The sequence below is a fragment of the Tauraco erythrolophus genome, chromosome Z (assembly GCF_009769465.1).
Source record: "Tauraco erythrolophus isolate bTauEry1 chromosome Z, bTauEry1.pri, whole genome shotgun sequence".
Classification (NCBI taxonomy): Eukaryota; Metazoa; Chordata; class Aves; order Musophagiformes; family Musophagidae; genus Tauraco; species Tauraco erythrolophus.
In genome coordinates this window covers 3,401,906-3,427,878 of record NC_141496.1, presented here as the reverse complement: position 1 = coordinate 3,427,878, position 25,973 = coordinate 3,401,906, and the positions used below count along the sequence as shown (strand labels likewise).

At 47.7% G+C, this 25,973-nt stretch overlaps 1 protein-coding gene across 5 annotated transcripts in view; it reads left to right on the top strand.

Moving 5' to 3' along the window:
- Nucleotides 1-25,973, top strand: part of CTIF (cap binding complex dependent translation initiation factor) — a 124,040-nt gene that overhangs the window by 34,262 nt on the left and 63,805 nt on the right. For all 5 annotated transcript variants that reach the window (XM_086629553.1, XM_086629552.1, XM_086629550.1 and 2 more), the window contains one exon: nt 21,289-21,365. In XM_086629553.1, coding sequence (XP_086485679.1) covers nt 21,289-21,365 — 77 coding nt within the window. The remainder of the gene's footprint in view (nt 1-21,288; nt 21,366-25,973) is intronic.

The window sequence follows — 25,973 nt, the reverse complement described above, 5'->3', positions numbered from 1 at the left end:
TGTCATATGGTAGACTTAGTCACTGCACAAAGGAGACACCAGGGAAATGGCCAAGAGCTTTGACTTTTCCACTATTGTTGTTGTTATTATTAATATTAGGGTTCAGAGCTGCTTTCTGATTGTAACAAATGAGGTGGACTCTCCCTTCTGAGGGTTGGTTTTATTTTTCTGGCTGTCACTCAGTTCAAGCAGACTTAGCAATGTTGGCTTGTAATTCCCAGGGGGATCTTCCCAACCTGTTGGGCACGGAGAGATGCCTTTTTTGCTGTGGTTTCTGGAGCTGGTACTGGTCAGCTGGGCAGGTTTGCCCAGTTGTTTGGAGAGTGGTGGACCTGTAACAAGCTCCTACCAGGATGGGAGGCGTTGGGGTGCTCCTGCACCCCAGTTGAGTCGGCTAGGTTCAGAGACACGAGTTTGGGGTGTGCAAGGAGGGTCGGTGGAAAGGGTAAGGGTGGCTCTATCTTGCAACTCTGAAGGTTGGTCTTGGTGTTTGGTGGCCGAGGGGACAGGTCTGGTGGCAGAGGGGGTCCCTGGAGCACTAGAGGGCACTGCAGCCTCGCTGCACGGTGCCGAAGCGCCGCTCTGTGCAGAGGAAGCAAGAGGCTTTTTCCAAAGGCTTTTTTCCAAGCAGAAACTTCACCCGCAGTGCCTGTGTCTCGCACCCTCCTGCGTCGGGTCGCACTGCTCTCCGTTGCGTTCATCTCGGGCTCCTAGTGCGCACCTGGCATGGGACACCTCAGGACTTGTGGGGAGTAATGTGTTCCTCCGCACCTGGGACTGAATTTGGTTAGCTCCGTGCATCATCGTGAGCCTCAAAGCAGATGGAGACCCTGAGCAGAGTGGGGTTAAAACTGGAGGTGTCTGTGAAGCCCATGTTGTTGCCTTGTCCAAGCACCACAACCCTGAGAGGAGCTGGTGCCCAGGGGTTAGACGTGGCCCACAGCCCGGGTCTCCCTCACTTGCATCATGACGCCTCTGTGACTCCTGGAAATCCCACTTTTGCAAATGTAATCCTTGGCTCTCGTCTTTCAGGATGCTCTGGCAGGGCTTGGTCCCAGGCGATGCTCCTCACACCAAGAAGTGGTGCCAGTCATGCCGAGGGGTCCTCCCTTTCTTCAGAAGATGCTGCTGCCCCATCAGATACACAGTGTTCCTCTGGGCCCCATGCTCCCATTTGTCTGTCTGTCCCTGTCCCTCATCTACCCTCTTGTCCCCATCCAACACAGAAGGACTTGCGAAGCTCAGCAGTAGGGAGATGAAGTGGTCCACTGCTGGACCTACCTCTCTTTGTTAGATCCCAGTTTGCCAGGCACTGGTTTGTGCTACAAAGACAAATAATAAGATTTTGGCTGCTTTGCAGATTTTCCTTGGGCCAGGCTGATGGAGCGGTAGGCACAAAGAGGCTCAGTGGCAGGACTAGGCTGGGCTTACTAATGGAAGGTGGGTTTTGGGTTTGCAACCAGGGGCTACAAGGAGGTGAGAGAAGAGGATGGGAGAACTGGATGGGAAAGGCTGTTCCTGGCAGGATGATGAAGAAAGATCCTTTATTTTGCTTTTGAGGAATTCACGAGTAGTTTTAGGCTTGAGACCGACAGTTTTCTGGGGAATTAACTGGTTCAGGTATGGGGTGTTGTACTGGGGTGTAACTAACAACTCGTTAGGCGTTTGAGGCACAGAAATCTCACCACGTGGAGCTCTGGCTTAAACACGCCAGAGAACAACACGGGCTTTTCTCAGCCTTATAGCTGACTTCCCTTTCAAAAAGGTTTGCTTTTGTGCAGCTATGTAATATCCAAAGCAAGCCTGAAAGGTTTTGTTTTGTTTTGTTTTGTTTTTCCCAGTCCTTTCTATAGACTGTAGCACACACCCCAAATCCTGCCTGAATTTTAACTTCTGAGTAGTGTTACATCTTTTTCTCCCTTGTTCTCCCAGAGGATTCATTAGAAATCGGAGAGGGCTTTTGCTACACTCCCTTGAATTTGCTGAATATTTTCCTGAAGCTGGTTGTGGAGTAATGATTAAATTAAAAAAAGCTATTAAAAGTAGCAGAGGAAAGAAAACCCAGATTTCTAAAGATCCCGAATGAAAACTCAATGTCTCTTTGGTCAAGCAGCTATTTCTATTGGCTTGGCTGTTTCCACATCTTAATCCCCTTCCCCGCTTTCTGTGAAAGACCTGAAGTTTTTAATAAAATAAAGGGAAGGAAGGAATTTTCTCTCTTAAAAAAAAAGTAGACATACCACAGGACCAGAGAAGAGAGACGTGCATACGTCCTCGTTGTCGGAGAGACCTACAGAGCCTAGAAACACATCGCTTTCTGAAAATCCTGCTCATGGGGGATGTCCTCGTCCCTTGTCTGACAAAATATGAGGTTAATGTTTCCTGTTGCATTTAAAAATTTCTTCTTAACCAGAAGATGCTCCCTCCCCCCTTTCTGCTGCCTTTCCTCTGATGTTATGGAAATAGAAATTGATACAATAAATGAGACCAGAAGTGCTTAAAAATGTGAATTTCCTGCCCGGAGGCAGCAGGTAAGTGAATCCCGTCCAGCCTGGGGAGATGTATATATAGCTATGGGTGTAAATATAGGTATTTAGTGTCAGAATAAGTGTTTATTGCGATCCAAGGTGGTTTGGTCAAAGATTGTTCTTTAAGTGGGAAATTTATTGCTGCACACGATGCCTGGATGTCTCTTCTGTGGTGAAAATAAAAACTGTTTATGAAGGGAATTAAATCATGTCCTTGCCTGTAGTAGCAGACTGAGCTCTGTAATCCAGAGGTCCTTTGTAGTCCCACGTTCCCATTGTCCCTCATTTTATGATTTTAAAAATACCTTTGGGGTTTGTTTGGGTTTTTTTGAAGATACTCCATGAACTTCTCTGCTGGCTCTAAAAATGGCAAGCGCTCAGCTGTGTGCACGCTGGCATGGTCAGTGAAAGAAAACTCTGTGCCATCCCCAAAAAGCCTTTGCTGGATGGTGGGGTTAAAGGATTTATTCAGAGCTAATAGAAATAGCGCAAGGAACATGGTCTCCATGCCTTTGACCACATGATGCTGCCCCGTTGACTGTGTCCCAGGGTTATTCTGCTCTGCCCCTCACCTGCTGGCACTGCTGTGGAGAAACTCCTCATTGTTGGCTTGCTCTCTTTTTAATTCTCTTTTTTTTTTTTTTAATTCCTGTAATGTATGAGCAGAGAAACCACTGGAGAATGATAAAGCTTCATTTCTTCCTGCTTTTGTGACCCGCTTGATTATTTCGTTTCTCATTGTATATTCTTCTGAGGCGCCTTGTCCGAACGGAAAGAAAATATGTATGCTTATAGGAGTCGTTTGTTTCCCTTTGGCTGGGCCAAAAAAGACCCCTTGGCTGGGTGAAATAAGTGGATATTGCATAAGATACAGGTTGCTTCTGCTTGCTGGTCCTGGGGAGGGAGCCACCGACGCTCACTCTGTCACGTACCCGTGAGCAACATTATTCCTTACAGCTGGTGGGCTGCGTATGCCTTCGTTTGGCCAGCCTTCCTCTTGGGTCTATGAGTAACTACAACATAAAAATGTGTGTTCCTCAAGTTTGGGTTGCTGCATGTTTACTAGATCAGGATAAAAAGGTTTGGGGTTGGTAGTTGCATGGGCATGGTTTGAAGCACCAGCGGGAGAGATGAGACACCTTGCCCTTTTGTTTCAGGGTTGCTCTGCAACGATAATCTGCACTAAAGCCAGTTTTTAATATTCAAATGTGAAGCACAAATTTGCGTTTTTTATAATTTAAAAGAAAACACAGGTCCAAGATGATCTCCAGGTTTCCAGCCTGATGGTTCCAGCAGGTCCCATCGCTGCTGCTGGACCTCCTGGGCATGCCGTGGCATGATGGTAGTGGCTGGTCTGCTCCAGCTATTGGGCCTGTAGTCAATGAAAACTTGGTTTTCCAAAAGTAGAGAACTAGGGCGGACTTTTTTAAAGCTTCCTTCTCATTTGTTTTTTTTCCATCCATGCCATTGCATCTGTGGAGCTTGTTCAGCCCTGCAGCTAGGACCTCTGGTATAGACAGCACTGGGAGATGTCAAGGATGGAGGAATTTCAGGGTTGCTTGTACTTGTGCAACCAACTCAACCTAAAGGCTACGGAGAGCCTGGGGACTAGGTGTGTGACCATGGATCATGGTTGGACTTGTAGATGCAACCAGTGTGCTAAAAAATCATCTCCTTGCATGCAAATTTCGATCTGGAAACTCAACCATGGGTTTTGATACCTGGATTGTTGGAGTAAAGTTTCCACTTGTGCATTATTTTGCTTTCGGTGCCAGTCAGCCCCGTGTGCCTTTAGGCTTCAGGAGCTGGTGTGGTCCCCACGCTCCCCACGGCATCACTGCCTGGCGCCAACGGTGTCCCAGCAAAACAGGTCACCACCCCGATAAGCAGAAAGGCAAGGAGTCGAGCTCGCACTGGAATGGTATTTCAACCAGAAAGAGCAAAGGGGGTAAAAAAAAATACCCTGACCCTTAGTGTGTGAGCGGCCACTTTGTCGTGCGATCGCAATATCGTTTTTCTATTTTATTTTTTTTTTACGGTTGGCTTAACAATTAAAGGGCTACACTGCGCTTCGGTTTTTCCAGTCTGCTGCATCGTGTGACCTCGGTGACTCTGAGTTAAGCCTCATTATATAATGGCGGCGTGTTTTTTTGGAAAACCTCCATTTAATCCTTTCGGAGCAGAATTTGCTGGTTTTGTTTTCTTTCATATCATCGTCTTGTTTCCCCCCCGCCCGCCTACCCCTTCCCCGGCGGGTGCGAGCTGGAGGCGTCAGTCTGGGAGCAAGGTCCTTTCTTCCTTTCTTTTTTTTTTTTTTCCAAATCTGTGGAGAAAGGAAAAAAAAAAAAAAATGGTTTATTTTCGTTTGCTTGGGTTACAGTGCCTTTCCCCGCCGTCGGGGGGGAAGGACTACGTGATGTGCAGCAGGTATTTTGTGAATGGAGCACAACCCTGTGACTCCCCGTCGCTTGACCAAAGCGGGAGGCAGGGGAAGGAGAGAAACACAGAAAAAAAAATAAAAACCACCACCCAGTGACTCCATCTGACTCGTTTTGGCTGGAAAACTTTTTCAGCACCGTGGTTCTTAAGCCAGGAGGAAGCTTTCTTCTGGCCCAAGAACAATGAAGGGGTCAGCAGCCTGATCCTCCCTCCTACACCCTCTTCCTTCCATTGTGAGGGGTCTGTGCAAATATCCCAGGCTGCTTCTGCTGGGGCCTGAGGGACCTGGGCCGTGCATGTGACATTGAAGAGAGACTCTGTGAACTCAGTAATCCTGAGCTGCAAAAAGGGCAAAAAAAATCAAAAAAGAAAGAAATAAAAAAAAGTGAAGTCTCTGTGATGCTCTGTTTCTGGTGGAGCGTTGTGCTTGGAGAAGGTACCGATGGATGTTTCTCATGGAGAGAAATCTATCGCCTTACCATACATAGGTGCTCCTCCATGATGCCATGGCAGCATCTTTCCCAGCATCTGCTCAAGAAGTGGCCAGATCTCCACAGAGGGTAGGTGAGCCCTCGTGTCTCACTAGCCCTTGACCTCCTCCATTTCTCTGGTTGTCCAAGATGGGTGATTGCTGTTGCTCTTGTAGTGCACATGCAAAGCCTGTGTGTTGGTGGTGTATGGTCTCCAGCAAGGATGGGGTTGAAGGAGGCATGGCTGCTCGCCATGTTGTGCTTGCTTCAGAGATCGACCAGTTTTTGGCAGCGCCCAGGTTTTCAAGCTGGCACCTTTCCTGATGTGTCTGCTACTCCTCAGACACATATCACAGAGCATGAAGGTCTGGGCCAGTAATCCCTGGAGTAAAAGATCTTGGGAGAAGTTCTGTGGGGCCTGACCTACAGTGGTTTGCCCACTGGTCCTGTCCATCATCAAGGCAGCCTGCACCTCTCTGTTGGGGGAGGTTGTACACAAATCAGAGGGCTGCTGTAGTTTCTGTGATACTTCTTGTGAATCCAGAGCAGTCACAAAATTTGCAGACCATGCTGGGTTCTGCCATCATGAATGGTGATACTTTTTCCAGGTGTCAACTAGCCAGCAATGGTATTTGGTATCTACCAGGCTAGATACCACCTACCTTCCTGAAGAAGAAGGTGGGATCTGTGGCCTTCTGTGAGAAGGTGAGTTCAATAGAGTACGCTATATCAGGCACTGAAAACCTGATTCATTTGCCAGAGGGAAAGTGGATGATGCTCCTCAAATCGTAGGAACCCACCTCTTTTTTTAACACAATGACCAGCTAATAACATATGTGACCTCCTCTCGCTGTGTTCCAGCATGTTGGACCTTGGCACCAAGCAGTCGCATGAATCACGATGGTGATTTTGCCGTAAGGCAGTTCCTGCTGTTATTATCTCCTCACTGTGTCGATAACACTTTGGTGGCGATGGTCAGGATTTCCTCGCACTACAGAGCTTTCCTGAAGATCAGCTCTCTGAGCAGTGGAGGAAGTAGCTGTTACGAGATTGCTCTTGGCTGCTGAAAACTGGATGGCCAACTTCAAACGTACGTGCGACCTGACATGATCCAAAGAGAGCATGGTGGTGACTCCTCCTTCCCCTCGTCCGCCTTGTCAGTGCAGGCGGATGGGGAACTCTTCTTCTTCTGCAAATGCTCCGAGGGCTGAAGCAAGATCAAACCTGGTTAAGGAAAACCTTCAGAGAACTGGACCCCTGGCGATGGAGATGGGGGGCGGTTGTCCCATGTGTTGCTTGAAGTCTCAACGGCATGGTGGGAACGCTCATGGCCAGGGAGAAATTCAGGGTCTCACACCCACCCTTCTTGCAGTGCCACAGTGTTGGGACGACACACGCTACAGGGTCCTTTAGTTGAGAGGAAAACTATTTTTAGTTCAATTTACAAATGCTTAGGTAAACAGATTTGTTATTTAAACTTTTTTTTTTTTTTTTTCCAATGCCCTTGTTCGAAGGTGAAAGTGAGCAAGCCGTGAGTTTTTCTTTCAGCCTTGTTACTACGCTGCTTTTCTCCTGGTGTTGGAAGAGCTTTCTGGTCTTTGCAAACACCATCTAGCTGCAGGTTTTCGGTGGTATTTCCAAGCAGCGTAACTATGGAGGTAATAAATTATAATTACGTGGGCTATGTTGACCTTAATGGAGGGCAGGTGAAGTGTGACAGACTTCCCAAGGTACAGCTTCTTTGCTGCTCTTCCTTGTCTGGGAGAAATAGTGCCCAGCTGCCCATGGCCAGCGAGGCCACCAAAATATATCACAGGTAGCCCCAAGGGTTGCAGGGGTACGTAAGGCTGGGAAACTGGTGCGCTAGAGGTGGAGCTCCTTGACTACTTGACCATCCTGCTGTTCCTGTCTGAAGTGGAAGCAGATCACCTTGTTTGGCTTTGTACTTGTGTCTTTTCATGATGTGATTTGCATACAAGACAGGACGTGAATGTATCCTGCCAGTCCTCAACTTCTGAGAGTTGTTGGTTAAGGAAGGCCAAGGCTGCAGTGCAGCAGCTGATGGCCATGTCCTTCTTCTGGGAGGTCTAAGGTAGCTTTCCTGACATGAGGTTGGATGAAAAGAGAAGGTGTTTTGGACGCACAGAAGTCTTTCTGCATATGCTGCAGTGAAAATTGGTGATCTAGTGGTTGCCTAGAGTGGTTTGCAGTTGGGATGGAGTAATCCAGGCATCTTTCACAGGTGCTTTTCCAAAGGTACTTGATTATTTAGTACCCTTGCTCTATGTAGCACAGGCAACTCAGATGCTCATGCCCTGGTGGGAAGGACTGACTGTTCGGGAGCAAATAATAATGCAGTGGAGGATGGTTAGAAGCGAGTTGTATGAGGACAGGTGAGGGGTGGGAGTGGGACTTTGTGACATTCTATAACTCCATTGTCAAGTCTGGGCAAGTTGCTGCTCCTTGATGAGAGCAATCCTTTTTCTGGAGGTACCAACAGCAAGCCTTCGTCTTCTGAGTCCAGATTTCCAATTTTCTGGTCATCTGTTTTGTCCATATCTTCTGAGTCTTGCCTGTGCTGCCTGTTTGAAGTGGTTACCTCTCTGTGCCAAGAGGGCTTTTGCTCTGCCACACCTGCACGCATGCCTGCAGCCACCGAGATCCTAGCATGGATAGATGCAACTGAAATAAGGCGAAAAAGCTCATATTAAAGGGCATGGAAGGCAAAAAAGAAAGTCGTGCAGGTGACATCTAGCCCTTTAGAAGCTATGCGGCCTCTTGGAAGGTTCCCCGTTGGGTGCTGCACTTTGCTACAGGGGAGAGCATGGTGGTTTCATGGATTTTGTGTTGCCACATGTCTCTTCTTCCCCTGCATGTCCATCAAGAGGCTTTTCAGATCTTAACACGTGCAGAGAGCCACATCCAGGGGCCAGGTTCAAGGAGGCTCCTGCCCTGGGAGATGAGGACTGTGGTAGCTGGGGGTTTCTGCCGGAGCTTTAAGGAGCCCCTCTGGGTTGGGAGCAGTGTACAGTAGCAACAGTCATCAGCCACATCTTACGTGCGCCTCGTCTCACTGGTTAGGATCGTTTCCCCTGTGGAAACCATCAAGAATTTCCGTTATTTCCTTTCCTGAGGCTTTGTTTGGGTGGGGATTTCTGGAAGGTATTTCACAGGCAGGTATAATTAAAGAAAGACATTCTTTGCCTGGAGGCTAGACAAGGTTTCTTTAAAGCCAAGCCTTTAGCGTGATGGCAAAACAGAAACTGTTTGTTGCCTGGTCCAATGGAGGGGAGGTTGGGGAAAGGGGGGAGCTAATCAGCTGGGAATCATCCCAGTTAAACGCCATGCACCGGGATTAAGGCCCTTACCCAGCAAATCCTTGAAATACGTGCTTAATTTTAAGTCCCCCTGACTTCATTCTGTTTACTCTTGTGCTTAACTTTAAGCATGTGCCTAAGTGCTCGGCTGGCTGAGGGCCAGGGTGAATAGTAGACTTAGGAGCAGATTCGTGTAGATCCTTTAGTGGACTGAGGTCCTGTGGGACAGCAGATGCTGTAACAGGTCTGGGATGATGGAAGAAGGGGATGGTGCTGCAAACCTCTAGCGTATCCTGGCTCCGTTAGGTGATTTGGTGTTGTGTACCACGGACCTGGGGCTGTGCTCACCTTACGGGGAGCATCCTAACAGTGTCATCTCTACAAGGGTACCTTAATTTCAGTGTCTGTATTTTGCTGTTCTGAAGGCATCAGCCTCACAGGTGACCTTGTGTATACCACAAACACGGTCTTGGAAAAAAATATTATTTTCTCCCTCTTAATTGAGAGAGGAGAACGTTTTAGTGGAGAAAAATAGCCTTGATTTTATCATCAGAAGAGGAAGGAGAGCAGATTATATGACCTGACTCATAAATCTTTGTAGGAATTTGCGTGGCTGCGTTAACACTTACAACAAAAAGGACTCCTGTATTAGCACAAGCTTTTATAATGCCTTTATCTTCTTCTTTCCTGTTCCAAGCTAATTCCTGAAAGCCTTCTTTTAATCTCCCTTTTGCTTCTCCAGCCTGGACTTCTTAGAATGGCAAAGTTGTTTTTTTTTTTCCTTATTTTTAATCTATGAATGACAGCACTTAAAGCTAATAACTGTAGCCGAGGCACACATGAAAATGAAAAGCCACCATCAGAAAACAAGATCTGTGTTTTTTTCAAAAACACCACTACTAGGGGTTAAGGGAAATCTGCAGCTGGAACAAATACAGCGCTCGTCTGACTTCCTCAATAACTCTGCTGGGGGAGCGGGCAGTTGCCAGACGAAGGAAGCGTGGTTAGCCATCGAGTCTTTGAACGCAGCTCCGTTTCCCCCTCAAACCCATGGAATTTATATTAACCTCCAGCTTCTCTTAGCTGGTGGGAATTTTTTTTTTATTATTTATTTATTTTTGCATGAGGAAGAGTCTTTGCTTTGGCCGCTTCGGTTTGTCGGAGGAGCAGAGGAGAGGGTTCTGCTCCTCGCGCGGCGTCCTTGCTGGCGAAAGGCCATGGGTGTTAAATGAAGATTTTTGACGTTGATGAGGGGAGAACGGCTGAGGCTGCCAAGCGCGGAGATGTAGGCGTCTGATGACTTGATTTGGGGAAGGGCAGGCTTGAGCCATCCCAGCTCTCCGGGTTGTCTCCCATCCTAGCAGAGATGCAGGCAGGAGGAAGGACCCCGTGTGCCGTTAGCATCTGGTACATGGGTGTAACTATATTCAGTGGGCAAAGAGCAGTACGCCAGCAAGGATGTCTAAAACCACTTTTGGTAAGGTACTTGGCTGCCTAATTTTGCCCAGAGAGGTGGTGGATGCTCCATCCCTGGAGACTTTCAAGGCCAGGTTGGACGAGGCCCTGAGCAACCTGATCTAGTTGGAGATATCCCTGTTCCTTGCAGGGGGGTTGGACTAGATGACCTTTGAAGGTCCCTTCCAGCCCTAACCATTCTATGATTCTATGATTTAAGCTATAGGTAAACCCGTAGGAGAGCTACAAAGGTGAGCAAGGAGTGGAGCATGGGAGACCTTGTTTTGCATCACAGCGCTGCCATAGGGTCCCTGCAGGACTTCAGAGCCACCGTGAAGATGTAACCATGAGCATCTGAAGGGTGCTTATGGCTGTGGTGCTGATGGCAGTGGGCAGCGATACTGGACAGAGAGTGGAGACAGCTGAACGGACAGGGGGGACCTGCTGGTTGTCAAAATTCCTGTCTCTCTTTGGTAGCGAGCAGTTTGACGGCCACTTCCCCGTTGCTCGTAATGCAGTGCATCTGCACGGTTTTTCCATCGTGCCCCTTGCTGGTCATCAGTCATACTGCTCTTGGTGACCACTGTCTTAGACCCTTCCCAGCTTCTGGAGCTGAGCCCATCACACAGGCACAATCCTGCCAGCAAGAGGGGCACCGAGGAAAGGAGAAAGGAGCTAAAAAAGCCCTAGCAAGGAGGAACAACGTGACCTGAGACATCCCAGTAAGCAAGGTCTTTGGTGCTGCTCACTTGGCACATGAAAATATCCAGCAGTTGGGTTGTTCTGTTGAGTTTTGGTGCTGGTTCTCCTTTGACCCTGCTTGGTTCCGATGAAACACCTGGAGGTGCGTCCTCTTGGCCAACATGAAGTGAGTTGAAGGGGCTTCATCCAGCTCCTGGTAGTCATCACGGAAACGGCCGTAACACATGCTTTCACTGTCAGGAAAGCTGATGTTTGAACGATGCCTGGAGAACTTGCACTTTCTCTCTGCCTTTGGAGTTGTCATCGTTGATGTTCAGCATTTCCAAGACACGGGAGAGTGGATACGGCCATCTTGCTGCCTGTCCTGTAGCAACTTTTGGATAAAAATCAGTTTCTCAGGACTTTTTTTTTTTTTTTTTTGGTGGAAACACCAGATCCACTTCCAAATGTCACATTTGGAGACTGATGTAAAGCAGCTACAGACTCGCTTTTCTTACTCATCCTCGTTTTACTGTTCAGAGTAGTCCATGGCTCCCAGAGGTCTGCAAAGCACCAGTGAAAAACCACCGGTGTAATTAATATATGATGTGGTATGATTGATACTCTGTGGCAAGTGCATAACGTTTTCCGTGCTTATTGCTGCATTAAAAACCGTTACAACAGGAGGGATCTTAGTGCTCGATGCATAAAAGGAAAATCCTGGGAGGGCACAGACAGACACTCAAGAAGCAGTTTCTTCCACCCAGGTACCAACTGCCAGTAACCTGGCAAGGAGAAAGCCAAGCCCTGGTGTTGCACAGCCCACACTCCTGAAAAGGAATGGGACTTTTCAAAGGGAAGAATGTGGCTTTTATGGGATTAAATTGGCATTTCCGCATTGGGGTATTTTCCGAGCTGGGGTGGCTGCGACATGGGATCCTCGCTTGCTCTCTCTGGCCTGAGCTAAACTAAGCAGAGACTTCAGAAAGGAGAAAAATTAGTTCTTTGTGGTAAAGTCCTGGGAAAAATGCGTTGGCTGTGTCTTCAGCCAACTGCAAACAGGAATATCTGTTGTGTGAAAAAGTTTCCGGCACGATGTGAGGGGCTTGGAGAAGGAAAAGACAGTGATAGTCTGCACAGCTTGCTTCAGCCATGAAGGTCTATGAGAAAGGTCCACTGGGGGACCAAGAAGGTCTGCCACCAACATGACCTCATTCAAGGTGATGGCAAAATTCCCTTTGGCTTTGGTGGTGCAACGTATGGATCACAGTGATCAACGTATGGATCATGGCAAAAAAAAACTCGTCGACTTATTAACTATTGCCTGCGATCTTAGGATGTTGCAAAACTTCGTGCACTTGGAAGGCCTCCAACGGGAAGTGCCAAGTGCTGAGCAGCAAGCAAGTTGTCCTAGCTGGATCTACCCACGTTGAAAGAAAAGAGAAGCCACCTCTTCTTTGTTAGGTTATGAAGTTACCACTCTGCAGATAAGGGGTTTCATTGCTGTTGGACTGTCCCAGCTCCTGGGAGCTTGCATGCAGGGTAAGAGTTCAGCTGGAACTCTTAGGGACTGAAACTCCAGTCCACCCTTGAGGAGAAGATTTGTCAGGGCTTGGTTCTGGGTTGTTGCACAAATGCATGTGAAAAACATGCAATCTTTTATTAATAATAACAGTGAAGTGAAAATAAACTCGGATACAGCCCTCACCTCCTCTTGAGAGCGATGCTGAGCTTCGAGGTGAGCACACCTGGCCAGAGGAAGCTGTGCTGATGCTGGGGATTACGCAGAGGTTCAACAGACCCTCCAGCTTAGAGAGTGACCTGGCCTCTGGTCCCAAACTCCCTGATGTTCTATGGGGTCTGTTTGTAGGTCACCTTAAAAATTCATCGGGTAGGTCCCTATTCTGCCTGCAGGTCTCTCCCTCACAACACCATCCACCATGACGTCATGAGGAGGAGGTGTTGAGGGTGGATGGCGAATGAAGGGTCCTCCTGCCACCTCACCTGCCTGCTTCATCTCGGCTGGAGGGGCCTGGTTAGATGGCACATTGAGGTGCACAAACCGGGGGTGGCAGGCTTTGAAGGAGGCAAGAGATGGGGAAAACCAGACTGCGGAACGTGAAAAATATAGAGGAAAAATATACTTTAAAGAAATGCAGGGTCCCAGAGCGACTGAAACAGCTCGAGTTACAAATCTTCCCATAGCAGCCTCATAACACTCTTAAGTCCCAACTAAAGCAATTCCTCCCTCACCCCCAAAACTAGTACAAGCCAAGCAAAATGTAGGAAAAGCTTTTCCAAGCAGCGCAGCCCTTTCTCAGGATGAACTCGGGCTACCTGGACAGACCACAAAAGAAATACCATGAGTGGTGCCTCCTGCTCTCCAGTGATGTGGGCAGGATTTATTCCCGATATTAGCTCAAAAAGTTTCCCTTTTCCAGGGGAAAGCAAGCCCAAGTCACCAACTCATCAAATAATTTTAATGATTCTTTAAATATTGTGCATTTAAGGACTCCAAGCAATAGTGTGGTTATATCTATATTTACTGGGTAAATGTATTTATTTATGGATGGGCTGCTTTACTGCTGACAGTAAGGTTTGTTTTTAAGCCTGACCGGGGTAGAGGAAATACATACAAATAAACAATAAACCTAAACAACACTAAAATAACATCAGTTAAAACAATTAAAGTTACTTCCACTCATGGAGTATTGTTCCCATTTTGCTATAACATGGGAAAAAACTCCGTTTCCTAAGTCAGCTTGTAACTGATTTTGGATTTGCGGATTCTTGTAACAAAAGGGGGTTTCTTTTGTCTGTTATTTATACTCTTCCTATGGCACTGCGTGTCTGTGTCGGTGTGTCTGGAGCACCTTGTTTCAATGGAACAGCGAGAGGAGCCCACAGCAGCGTTTCCAGCCTCTCTCCATCTCGGTGGCTTAGCCAGGGCTTGGTGGCACCGGTTGGGCTTTTGTTCCTGCCCAGCGTGGTTGTACTGATGTGCACGCGTGTGTTTGCAGAGGCAGTTCCTCCTAGGAGACTTTGTCCTGGATTTTAAAGTTTTATTATCTCTGAATTATGTATAATTCAGGAGCTTAAGGGCCGAGAGTTAAAAACAGACCCTGGAAAACTCGCTGTCAGTAATCAGCAGAAGGCATTGAGGAATGTTCAGGGTGCATTTCACTTGGGATGCTTTGCCTAATTATTCTAATGCTTTAATTGTGTTTGCATCCTTCACCCCACGCGGGGAGTTTCACACTGGGTTGTTCTGCCATTCTCTTTGTCCTTTGTTTCATCCCAGGGCTGGCTGCAGAGGGATGAGGTGGGACAGCTGAGCTGCCACCATGTCTTTAATGGCTTTAAATTGAAAGAGGAGAGATTTCAATTAGATATAAGGAAGAAATTTTTCACTCTGAGGGTGGTGAGGCGCTGGAACAGGTTGCCCAGAGAAGCTGAAGATGCCCCATCCCTGGCAGTGTTCAAAGCCAGGCTGGATGAGGCTTTGGGCAACCTGGTGTAGTGGAGGGTGTCCCTGGCCATGGCAGGGGGGTTGGAACTAGATGATCTTTGAGGTCCCTTCCAACCCTAACCATTCTATGATTCTAATGCCACCAAGTATTTGGCGCCGTTTTAACTGCTGTCTTCCCTTTGGAAGACACCCTTTGGATGTCCACTCTTTGCCAGGAGCTGATAGCAAACGCCGAGGAAAGGTGATGGGAAGATAAGGGTCTAAGTGATAGTTCTTTGGGTTTGGGACTGCATTTGTAGAGTCCATAATTCATTAGAACGCCCACCATTTTGTGAGAGGGAATGTATAAGCCAGCATTAATGCTCAGCAAGTGGAAATCTAGGAGGTTGCATCCTTGGGGCAACGTGGGGTGGGAGAGTACTATAGGGAATAGCACCAGTGTTTTTAATGATAACTGAAGAGTGGTGTTTAGCTGTGATAGTCCTGATCACCGTCACAGCCATCACTCCTCTGTGCTTCCACCCTTTTCTTGGGAAAAGAGTCTTCTCTGAGGTGCTAATCACCAAGACTACACATTCAGCCTTTGCTGGCGATGTACAATTTATGGTACGCTTCCCAGAGATGCAGTTTATCAAGAAATCTTCCAAACCGGGACATCTCCCAAGAAACAGCTTCCTATGCCTCCCATTTGAGGCATGTTATGCCATCCCATAATTTATCTGGCAAGCACTTCCTACTGTCAAGGTCCCACAGAGCATCCCTCCTCTGCCATGGGGCTTGTCGGATCAGCAGTGGTGAAGTTGGAGGAGTTTTGCTCCTTTTCTAGCTCCTGGGTGTCTGGAAACCAAGTCCTTTTGCCAGTCCTGTAGTTTAATTTAGCCCTGACTCCAACGATTGAGGTTGAAGAAAGCATCCTTGGAGGTGGCCAGGACCCATGTGTGCTGTGCTGTGGGTGAGGAGTGATGGGAAAGCCTTAACCGCAAAGTGCCACGAGGATTTACCTGGGTTTCATCTTGGCCGATGAGTACGTTGTAGAATTTCTGTTGCGTTGACGTTGAGCACCGACTGATTCCTTACTCAGAAGCAGCTATTATTACAAGCACCTTCCAGGAAAAATGAATAGCTTGCAATTTGAAGGAACAGATTTGTCATTTAAATTTTAACAGAGAGGAAATCATTTCCAGGCGGCTTCCTGACATTGTTTGATATTCTTCCATGGCTTCCAAAGCAGGTCAAGGCTTCAATTTCTGCCTCAGCCCTCTCCTTTCAAGAGGTAAAAAATTCCCCCTGTGTCAGCGAGGAGAGTGAGTGGCAGGTCAGCACCACGGGAGTTCCTGGAAGGGGAAGAGGCAACAAGCAAGTGGCCTCCAAGGAGGTGGCTCTACTGAAAGTGCCCATAGGGCTCATGTGTGCTGATAAATGCTGGCCTTGGGTGGGTGGAGGCGATGGAGATGATGACGCTGGGGAGGTTAGCAGCACCTTTGCAACGTTTTTCACGTGCAATTGGAATGGCTCAGATGGTTGTACTGAGTATTGGCACATTCAGCCCCATAGGCACCACGAGTGCGGGACCAGCACAGTAGAAGTGAAATATGTCTGCATATTCTGTATGGACGGACTCTGTGCTGTCCTGGACTTTCCTGCCGTGGGTAATCCATCCTATAGGCTGATGAAAGCCTTATCTCAGGGCGTTGCAAGGGTTGGTTTCTGCAGATCGTTTCTGGAACCACAATATATTTATTTTTTTACGCTCCCTTCAACCTTGGCATTTCTGTTGTTGCCCTCATGCAGGCAGATGGGGCGTCTTCGGGGCTGCTGTGAACCCAGCCCCGCCTCACCCTTCCCACCTCCCCAGAAAATAAATCCCACCCTGAACTTTGTGTGCAATAAAACCAAGCGAAACTCCCAGCACCTACCGCAGGCCTAATAACCTGTTTGTTCAGTTCAGGCCTTCTGCAACCATTTGTTTAAGATAAGCAAGGGCGGAGATGTTTCTTGAGGGCACAAAAGGCTCTTGAGATAAGCTTCATGCAGACCAGTCCTGCAATATGGCTGGATCATTTTTTTTCCTCCTCTCATCACCCCAGCATTGAGTTACTCCATCAGCCCAGTTGCTTTTCTCAACCTTTCGCTCGCTCTTGAGGTTTCAGTGTTGCTTTTTGGCATTCAGGCATCTTCATCTGCTGGACCATCACAGGCTGGAAGTGTTTCTGCTGCATGGGGAGCATCTACGGAAGAGTCTGAATGAGTGGGTATGAGTGAGGACAGTCACTTTGTCGGGTGAGACTTCACATCTGAAAGTCGGGCTGCGTTAGACATGAAGACCACAGGGATGAAGCAATGAACCCCAACCTCTCATATACCCTGGAGTCTTCTGAAACATCCATGAACTTGGTCACCTTGGGCAACAGTTGCATCTGAGGAGTGCAGAAGGAGGAGAAGGAGGGAGGGTGCAGGCTGGTCACAAATAGGTCCATTCCTTTTGTAACACAGTTGTGGTCAGATGCCAAAGGAGCCCCTGGGATTTCCTACCTAAGGGTGGGTCACAGAAGGACCAGCAGCAGTTAAAAACCCTGACTCATTTCTGCTCATCTCCTCGTGATTTGCTGTGTGATTTACCATCACCAGTGAAAGAGGCAGAGCTGGTGGCTCTCTCCAACATCTTCAGCTGATGCTGCTGCAGAGGAGGCATGAGAAAAACGATAACAAAGCTCCTGCTTATAGCAGAGTAGCTCTAAAACCAACCATTTCCCTCCTCTGGTCCTGCCTCTCTTCCTTGTGTCTCTCCCAGGCCAGTACCCTGCAAGTTAGTGGGCTGAGACATGGGGTGGGTTGGCTCAGGAGAGGGATGTTGCTGGGGAGGGGCAGGTATTGGTGGGGGAGAGGCAGAGGGTCTTGCTGCAGATTGCCAACGAGATCTTGAAAGCTTTTTATTTGTTCTTGCATTAAACTTTGATGTAAATGGGTCTGGAGCAGTGGAGAGGCAGCCGACAGCTTTCTGGATTCCCATGAGGGTTGGACAGATACCTTCACTGGGAAGGTAAAGCACAAAATGTGGCCGTGTGACAGTCACCTAAGCTTGCCAGAGACCACCTTCTCTTCTCCAAGAGCTGCTTTCCTCAAAACATCTGAAAAGGAATATGCACATCACAACATAGCTGATCTCTAGGGGACTGGCCCAGAGACCAGATCAGTCCTGAGCAGCCCTTCTCTTCCAGAGCTGTTGGCCTTTCTTGTCATTTAACAAGATATATGTACGTAGCGTACATATATTAGAAGTCCCATGGGCTTTTCAGGTTCTGCTCCATGCTTCCCACCGTGTACACCACAGAGGGTTTTGCTCCAAAATCAAAACCAACCCCTCTTAGCAGTCCTTTCTGAGTCTGTGGGCTTCTTGTTCTTTGCTTTTCCTACACCCCTTGCTTCCAGAACCAGCAGCACTGAAATGTTGGTTTGTTACATTCTCCTCGAGCCACCTGAAAGTAAATACCAAAACAAAACTGATGTCAGAGAGAGACTGAATGCGATTTTGCTGCCCACTGAGAAGTTGCAAAGCTGCCTGTGAAAACCATGAACACCTGGGCTCTATGGTGTCTTCTGGCCCAAGCAAGAGCAAAATGCCTCTCTTGCGTAGGTCATCTTGTAGACCCTTTGCAGAGAAGACAATGGTCTTCTACCTTGCAAGACATATCCCTTTGACTCCGTTCAGGGATTTCAGCTTCATTAAGAGCATGTCCACTGAAAAATGCAAGAGCTGCATTTCAGATCCACCTTGTCGTCAGCAAGCCAGTTCTGTTGAAGGAGCTTCCATTGCCGTCCTGCATGACGAGTGGCTGGGAGCAGCCTCCAGACAAACCCAAGAGCCTTGTCATCAAGGTGCTCACTATGCTTTTGGGACTCCAGCCTGGCCTCACCCACCCAGCTCCCTCGATCTTCTCCAGGCACTCCATCCGTCTTGCAAGTTGCTGATACTTCCTTTTACATCAGCTTACTGCACAAAAAAAAAGTCGACTTTTCTCTCTTCCAAATTTAGCTCTGTTTAGGCACCAAAATAGACAAGAGTAGGGACCGGTGACTGTTTTTTTCCAAAACATTGTCTCATGACTGGGACTAAGGAAGGGAACTGCTTGGCTGGAGAAGGGAGGCGCTTGATTTTCCTAACAGGGACACGAAGTTCTTCTCTGTTCAGGCACAGGCATGTTCCTTGGATTAGGAGCCTTATTCACGTGTAATTAATCTATCTCTCACCTCGATGCTGTCTGCTGCTGGTGGACAGAGGTCTGAGGAAGCACAGGGTTGCTCTGCAAGGAGGACACACAGCGGTGCATCGCCATCCATACGATTTCTGGTTGGAAAGAGCAGAAGGGCAGTTCCTGAGACTTAGCAAAGGCTTCACGTTGAGGAAATAAGTGCTCTAGGTCCTCGTGTTCTGCAGAGATAGTTTCGTGTTTCCAAGGTAATTATATTTGCACGTCTGCAATGCAGCTTAAATTCTTAAAAATACCCCGAGCTTTAGCCTGCTGTGGTAGTCGAACGTTTGGAAACAGCCTCGCTGAGTATTGTATTATTTTTAGCCTGATTTCCTAAACTAGCACAGCTGATGCGACTGGGCTGTGTGTCTGTCTGCTCCCTCCCATCCTTTTCTCATTGGTACCCATTGGCCAATTTCAAGCAAATTTTCAGAGCAACAGAGATCTCGAAGACATTAAGCTCCTCCTATGCATTCAGTAATCAAGTAGATGAGGAAGACTCAAACCCCCAGTAATGAAGAAGGTTCAGGATGTTTTTAAGCTATTAGACATCAAAGATTCCACGCAGAATTAACCATAGGGTGTTCGGCTGCAGGAGAAGCCCAAGTCAGACCTGGCTAACTGGGTGATAACCCAACCACAGCCCTAGGAGAGCAGGCTGCCAGCTTTCCCTATTCCAAAAGTACCTCTTCTTAGTCAAAGATGGGCTATATTTGACTGGTGAGACAAGATCTGGGGAGCATGAAGAGAGCTTTTCTTGGTGCTGGATGCAGGGATGTGAGCAGAGGACCAAAATACAACATGCATCGCTGAGCAGATCCTTGCTGGATGAGCAGATCTGCAAGAAAGCTAGGGCAACTTCACGTAATGATGGCCTCTGTACTTCTGCTATGAGGAGTCGTGTAGATGCTGTGGCTGGTGGGGCACCGCTTTGTGTTATGGGTGTTTTAGTGGGAGAGAAGGATAATTTGATCACCAGAAATAGGTGCTACTCTTGAACATGCTTTCTAATGCCTGTGCTAAACCGTATGATCATGGTGTATCCAATTTTCTCTGGAAGAGTTAAAAGTGAAGACAAAAGTTAAAAGGGAAGCTACTTTCTCAGAAAACACACTTGAGCACTGCAGCCAAAGCAAGGTTCAACTGGGGACATGCTAGCCAGCAGCAGGACTTACCTAGGGGCTTGGTGAGTTCCTCATTGCTTGAAGCGTCAAAGAGTGAAGGTCTCCAAAGTGGAAGACTCCAGCTGCTGTAGGAGCTGTAGGGTTGCTGCAGTAGCAGTTTCTCCAGGCTCTTTGCAGATGGCCAGGATGGATGGTCTCAATAAGCTCTGTTGGTCTTGGACTCGGGGATGCCTTCTCTGGTCTGCAAGCCTAAATTCATTACCATCCCCATCAACCTTTCTCCTCTTTTACATCTTCCACCGGAGAAACTCAAAATATTATTATCTGAGTAACTGCTACTAAAATTAACTGTCGTTTTTAAGGCCGTTCACGCAGAGAGAGGGGAATTTTTTTTTTGAAGTCGATGTGTTATGTTGTCATGCCAATGTGACAGAGCTGCTGCTTGATGAGATGCTTTCCCACCCAGCCTTTGCCCTCGCCCAGGCTGCTCCCTCATGGCCCTGTGTGCACAGCGGTGATTCACCAGCAGCGGCTGGAGCTTGGAGTCTAAGACAGGTTGCGATGGAAATAAAAGGAGCGACTTTTACAAGGCTTTTATTGCCAGCTGGGAAAGTACAATACTGCATAAATAAAGTTCATGATGGTTATGACAGCTCTGTAGTCCCTGGAAAATAAATAATACTTTGCACTTACATAGTGCCTTTCGTCCAGGAACCTCAGAACTCTTTGCTCATGTTAGTGAAGCTTCATGATGCCCATAGTAGGATGGTAAATACAGCATCCCCCTTATCAGATGAACATGCCAAGTCAGAGAGTCGGCACCTTCAGTGGAGAGAGAGCAAGGCAGCAGCTTGAGTTACACACAACTCTTCCACTGATGTGACTGGAGCAAATCATTTACTGTCCTTGTCATCTCTGTTGTTTCCAGTAGGTAGAGGCCACCCGTCCCTTCCACAGGGGTGACATGGGTTGACTAGCTGGTGGTGGGCAGGCTCAGTGAGGTGCTCATGATGTGGTCATGGACTTGCTAATGGTGTGGGGGCACTGCCCTGACAGACCAGCCCCTGTGGCGCGTGTTTGCTTCCTGCAGTGTCCTCAAAATGCTGCTGAGCATTGTCCCCGTACACACTTTTTTACAGCTGAGTTTCAGATAAATAAATCAATCTGAAGGAAACGATCTAGTGGAAATGGATGGTTTAGATGCTCCAGTATAAGCAGTGTCGTGCATGAAATGGGTGAATTCCTTGTAGATGGTGTATGTTGGGATCTATCCATATGCGGTCCAGTTATTTATCCTGTGTGGTTTCTCCGATACATAAATTGTGAACAGCTTCGTTCCTTGCTCATTGCAAGAGCCCTGAAAGGGTACAACAAGTCTGTGGATTTCCAGACCGGCTTCGATAGGGTCTGAGATGTTCTAAGGATGTTTGGATGGGAACTGTTTCTTTCATCAGGCCCACACATTGGGCGTACAGCTCTGTCTCGCTCTGACCCCTTCCATATCAATGCCTCCTGTATCTTGGAGCTGATCACTGCTTTTCCCTCTGTTTTACAGGGTTACCATCCGTTGCCTCATGAAGCTGAAATCGCACACACCAAAAAATTGTTCAGAAGGAGGAGAAACGACCGGAGGTAGGTGAAACCTCTTTTAAGTTTTTTTCTTAATCTTCTCTTCTTCACTGCACATCTTCCCCCACTGTCTGATGGAGTGTCTTTGGACAATACTGCTGGTTAGCAGCTGCCAGCGTTGGGTTAGTGCATAAACCCTTATTTGAGCACTAACATCCTGAAATGCAAAGTCTGTCCCTCCCCCTGGTTTGTCTTTTAAGTCTGGGGTATGTCTTATATTGCTCCAGCAGTATCTTAAGGACCTCCTCTTCCTCTTATATTTATTCCAGCATAGCCAGATCCCCCAACTTGTGTTAGAAGAGGCAGCTGGCAAGGCATTATCTATAAAAGCTTTGAGTCCTTGCGACTTGCTTCCTCTCTTTCTATTGAAAAGCAAAATTTGCTGACTCTCAGGGTCTCCTACGAAGTGGGTATGGTTGAGAGGGGTTTGCAGCAAGCGTCGGACGCCTGTCTGCGTGAAGAAGGGGATGTGCTGAGTTCCTGCGGCGTCGGTGATTTCAATCCATTGAGTTAATTTAATTGGGTCAATTGGATATTTAATTGTGTAAATTGCATATTTAATTATATGAGGGCATCTAGAGTCCTTGATAGGAATCATGACTATGGTTAAATGTGAAAGTAAGTGGGGAATAAGGGAGTTAGCTGTACATGCAGCTTCATTTGTGTCGGTGTGTTCTGCTGTGGCTGAGACAACACAATCAGGGCAATAAAACATTTCTAAAACCAGGAGTTTGCAAGGTTAATGTCATTTAACAGGAGAAAAAGTGGCCAATGTTTTCTCTTAGAGTGATCAGAAATTTGTGTCTGAGCTGTGATGCCTCACGGGGACATTTTCAGGGGACTCCTATGAACACCTCTAATAGCAGTTGGAGTGTGTCCTCAAATCTTCCCCATCATTTCTTGACTCGAGAACAGCCGTGATGCAATTAACTCTGTTCTTGGTTTGATTTTCCCAAATTTTACCGACCACCTGAAAAACAGCTGAAAAGAGTTTACTTAGGCATCCTAGAAACATTCTTCTGTGGGCAGGGCTTTCATTAGCAGCAAACTCCATTTTCTGTCCTCCTTGGGGCTTCCTCCTTTTTTCCTGTATGTGGTTTGAAAGACAATTTTGTCTTGTGATTTAGGAGAAAAAAAAAAAAAAGGAGGGATTGTTTCAGCTGAGTTGCAGCCCTATGATCACCAAAACATGGTTAAAACCAAGCTGAAGTCTGCTTGTGTTGCAAGAGTGAGCTGGGTGGACTTCCTTGCAGTGCTGGGCTGGGGTCCCCAAGGAACTGCAGTGGAGGTTGGAGCATCCTGCTCCCATCCCAGCTCACTGAGCAGGTCTTCCTCCACCATCCAAAGAGTGCACGATGTTGCGAGAGAGGAGACCTGCAGAGCCAAGGGTTCTTCTGCCTGAAGGAAAGTGGGTTTCCATGGCCATGGAGAGATCTCCATGCCCAAAGCTGTGCTGTTCCATGTGCCATGGAACTACCTGTTGGTTCTTCCCTCCCATCTGAAAAACTAGTCCATCCAAGGGATCACAAATCGCATCAGATATGTATTTCTATTTCCTTTTCTTTGTGGTCCCTTCAGATAAACCATCAGCAGACAGAAGCATTGAGCCCCTCAGGGCATGGCAAGGAGAAATAGCAAAAGAAACTGCCTTGGGCTGGGGTTGGAAGATCGTGGGGTGAGATGCAGCCCAAACCAAGTAGCACTGGGATAATATCCCAGGGGGAGAGACAGAAGCCTTAAAACCCAGTTGATGATACTGTATCATGTGGGAGAAGACGTGGGCCCATTCCAGCCCTAATCAGTCACAAACGAAATTCTGAAAGGGTTGTCAGCCACTGGAATAGGCTGCCCAGGGAGGTGGTTGAGTCCCCATCCCTGGATGTGTTTAAGAATAGGGTGGATGAGCTACTTGAGGATATGGTTTAATGGGGATTAGGGATGGTTGGACTCGATGATCTCTAAAGTCATTTCCAACCTAGAAATCTATGAATCTATGAAATAAAATGGAAAGAACAGAGGATATGCAGTCCTGCACGGATGTCCATGATGGTGTCCAAGCTTAAACAGAAAAACATGCTTACTTTAATTGCAAAAATCTAAGAAAGCCGGGTAGAGGGAGCTGAAGTGAAACAACAGTCTCTTAAAGAATTATTTAAGTGGAAAAGGCGTGGTCCCATCCCCTAGGCTTTGGCTGGAGACCTCTGCAGCCCCCCTCTCCCACACCACATGATTTGATGCTGGGGGGGTTTGAACCTAAATGGCATAAGCACTCGAGGTCCCCTTGCCTCTGTCGTGTATTTAAGACGAGGAGGGGAGTTTTAGTCCTTCTAGCGCTGCTGGAGATGCTCTTGGAGAACACTCGCTCCGTAAAATTGATTTCTAGCAGTAAGTGAGGTCTCAGAATGATTATTTTATGAGAAAAACATGGTAGAAATAGGAAAAAAAGGGGTAGAAACAGGGGAAAAAAGGGAATAGGAAAAAAACACCCTGCTAAATGAAACTCTTTTGCAGCTTAAACACCAGGCTGTATGGGAGCACAAACTGGTTACAAAGCTGTTCCCACTTAATGGCAGTGCTATTATCTTAATGTCCCAGGCATCATTCTAGGGGAGAAAAGCTTCCTTTCAGAGCTGGTGGAGCCATGCAGGTGGTATAAACATCCCTCAGGATGAGATTTTATGGCCAGCAAAACAGATGGAACTTAGGAGCTTTGTGTTTCAAACCTCGTCTGGATATGGAGAAACTCAAAACTGCAAGACTGTGGATGGGGCATTGGAGGCAGCAAGACTAGGGAGAGGCTGAGTGGGGCCATTTGGTGGTGCATGGATTGGGAGAGGGATTAGGAAGCAACTCTGGATGCCCAGACCCAAGGGAAGAAGAGCTGGTTTCTTAGAACAGAGTTGGTAGGAGTGAGATTGAGATGCAATGGATTTGCGAGAAGGAAAGAGATTGTCCCGCTCCATTGATTAGAAGCGGGTGTGGCCCCAAAGTCCTGGTGCAGTTGGGTCTGGTTTTCATCAGGCAGCTTTTTCCCTTCTGCTGAAGGTGGTGAGCACTTGGCACTAAGCAGCACCCCAGAATCCATGACCAATGCCTGTCCGTGGGGCACCGGCTCTCGCTGCCCAGGACCTGCCTCATCTGGGAAGGATGGCACTTCCCAGGTGACTGTGGTGTGCATCCTCCTGCCACGTGCGAGTGAGAATCCAGCTTGGGTCAGGGAGTCAGATCCCAGGCTGACCTCTACATGAGTCCAGCTGGCCTTGCGTGGTTGTAGCTGACCTTCGGGTTGGCTGGTGCTTTATATGACACAGCTATTGTAAAAGAGCTGATAAAGCACATCGACGCCTAGAAATCTGCCTAATTTTTTCCATCTGGTCTTATAAACGATACCAGTTCCCATCGAGAGCACATGTGGGCTCCTCACCTCTCCCTGACGGTGACATTCAGAAGGGGCCACGTCTTGGGCTAGCGAAGCACCTTTTGTTTCTCGTGCGAAATGATGCTGACGTCCGCTGTGCTGTAAATAGCGCCCGTCCCCGCTTCCTTCCCGTCACCTTTCCTCTGGAAATTCAGTCACCACGTTGCAGAGGATCGCAGCTCACCTACACCTTTCGCTCCCATGGGGAGGAGCAACCCTATGGACGTGCAAACGTAGCTCTCTCCTTGCGCATACGGTACGTTTTTACAGTACACGAGTCATTTTTTCTATGGGATGTGAGTTTCATTGGTTGCATAAGATAGAAACAAAGCAAATTAAAGATGTCATTAAAATAGGCTTTGACTTTCCCAATTAAGGACCACCATGGGTCTGTTGGACACATTTTGGTAACGGTGATCAGCATCACATCTGTTGGAGGGTTTGATTGCACAAGGTGTTGGAAGAGCCTACAGTAGGTGGCAAGGTGCTTGCTGCAAAGAGCTTAAAATCAGGGCAGGAGACCAGGGAGTGGTATCGCCCTCCCCACCTCAGCTGGCAGAAGTCCCTCACTTGGTGTTTCCTCTGTTGGTTTGAACGTGCGAGGTGTAACTACCACCTTCTGTTGAGGGTGATCTCCACTTGATGGGTTCACTGAAAGAGAGCAGAAGAGGCAAGCTTTTTCACAGATGTCCATGTGAGCAAGTGTTGAACACCAGTGAAGGTTTTATCACCCAAACGCTAATCCACTCTTTGCTGCCACACAAGACCCACCTGACCTAGATATCACCAAAGGCAGCTTGGTTTGACCTCCCATAGGTAACTAACTGTAGTGAAGGAGGGATTTTCCCTGGATGGTGGCAGGACCTCTACTGCCTTTATCTCATGCAAGTAGTCAAGAGAAAAGAAATATTCTGGGACTCATTTCTCAAGTCCTCTCCTTCTGCCCTTCCCAACCCACTGCCTCTCTGCTAGCGGAGCACAAGCTGTGCTGGGATGTGATCTCCTTGGGCAGGTGGGTTCTGAGTTTGGCCCATTGTTTTTAAAAAAGTTCCCGAAAACACCATTTTTTAAGTATCTATCAAAGCATTGCAAGTCAACTTGGTGATGCACAGGGTTTCTCCAGTTCCCATGGCATCCTGGGATGATGTGTTTTGGGATGGAGAGTCCGACCAGTCAAACCCCATGGCCTGGAG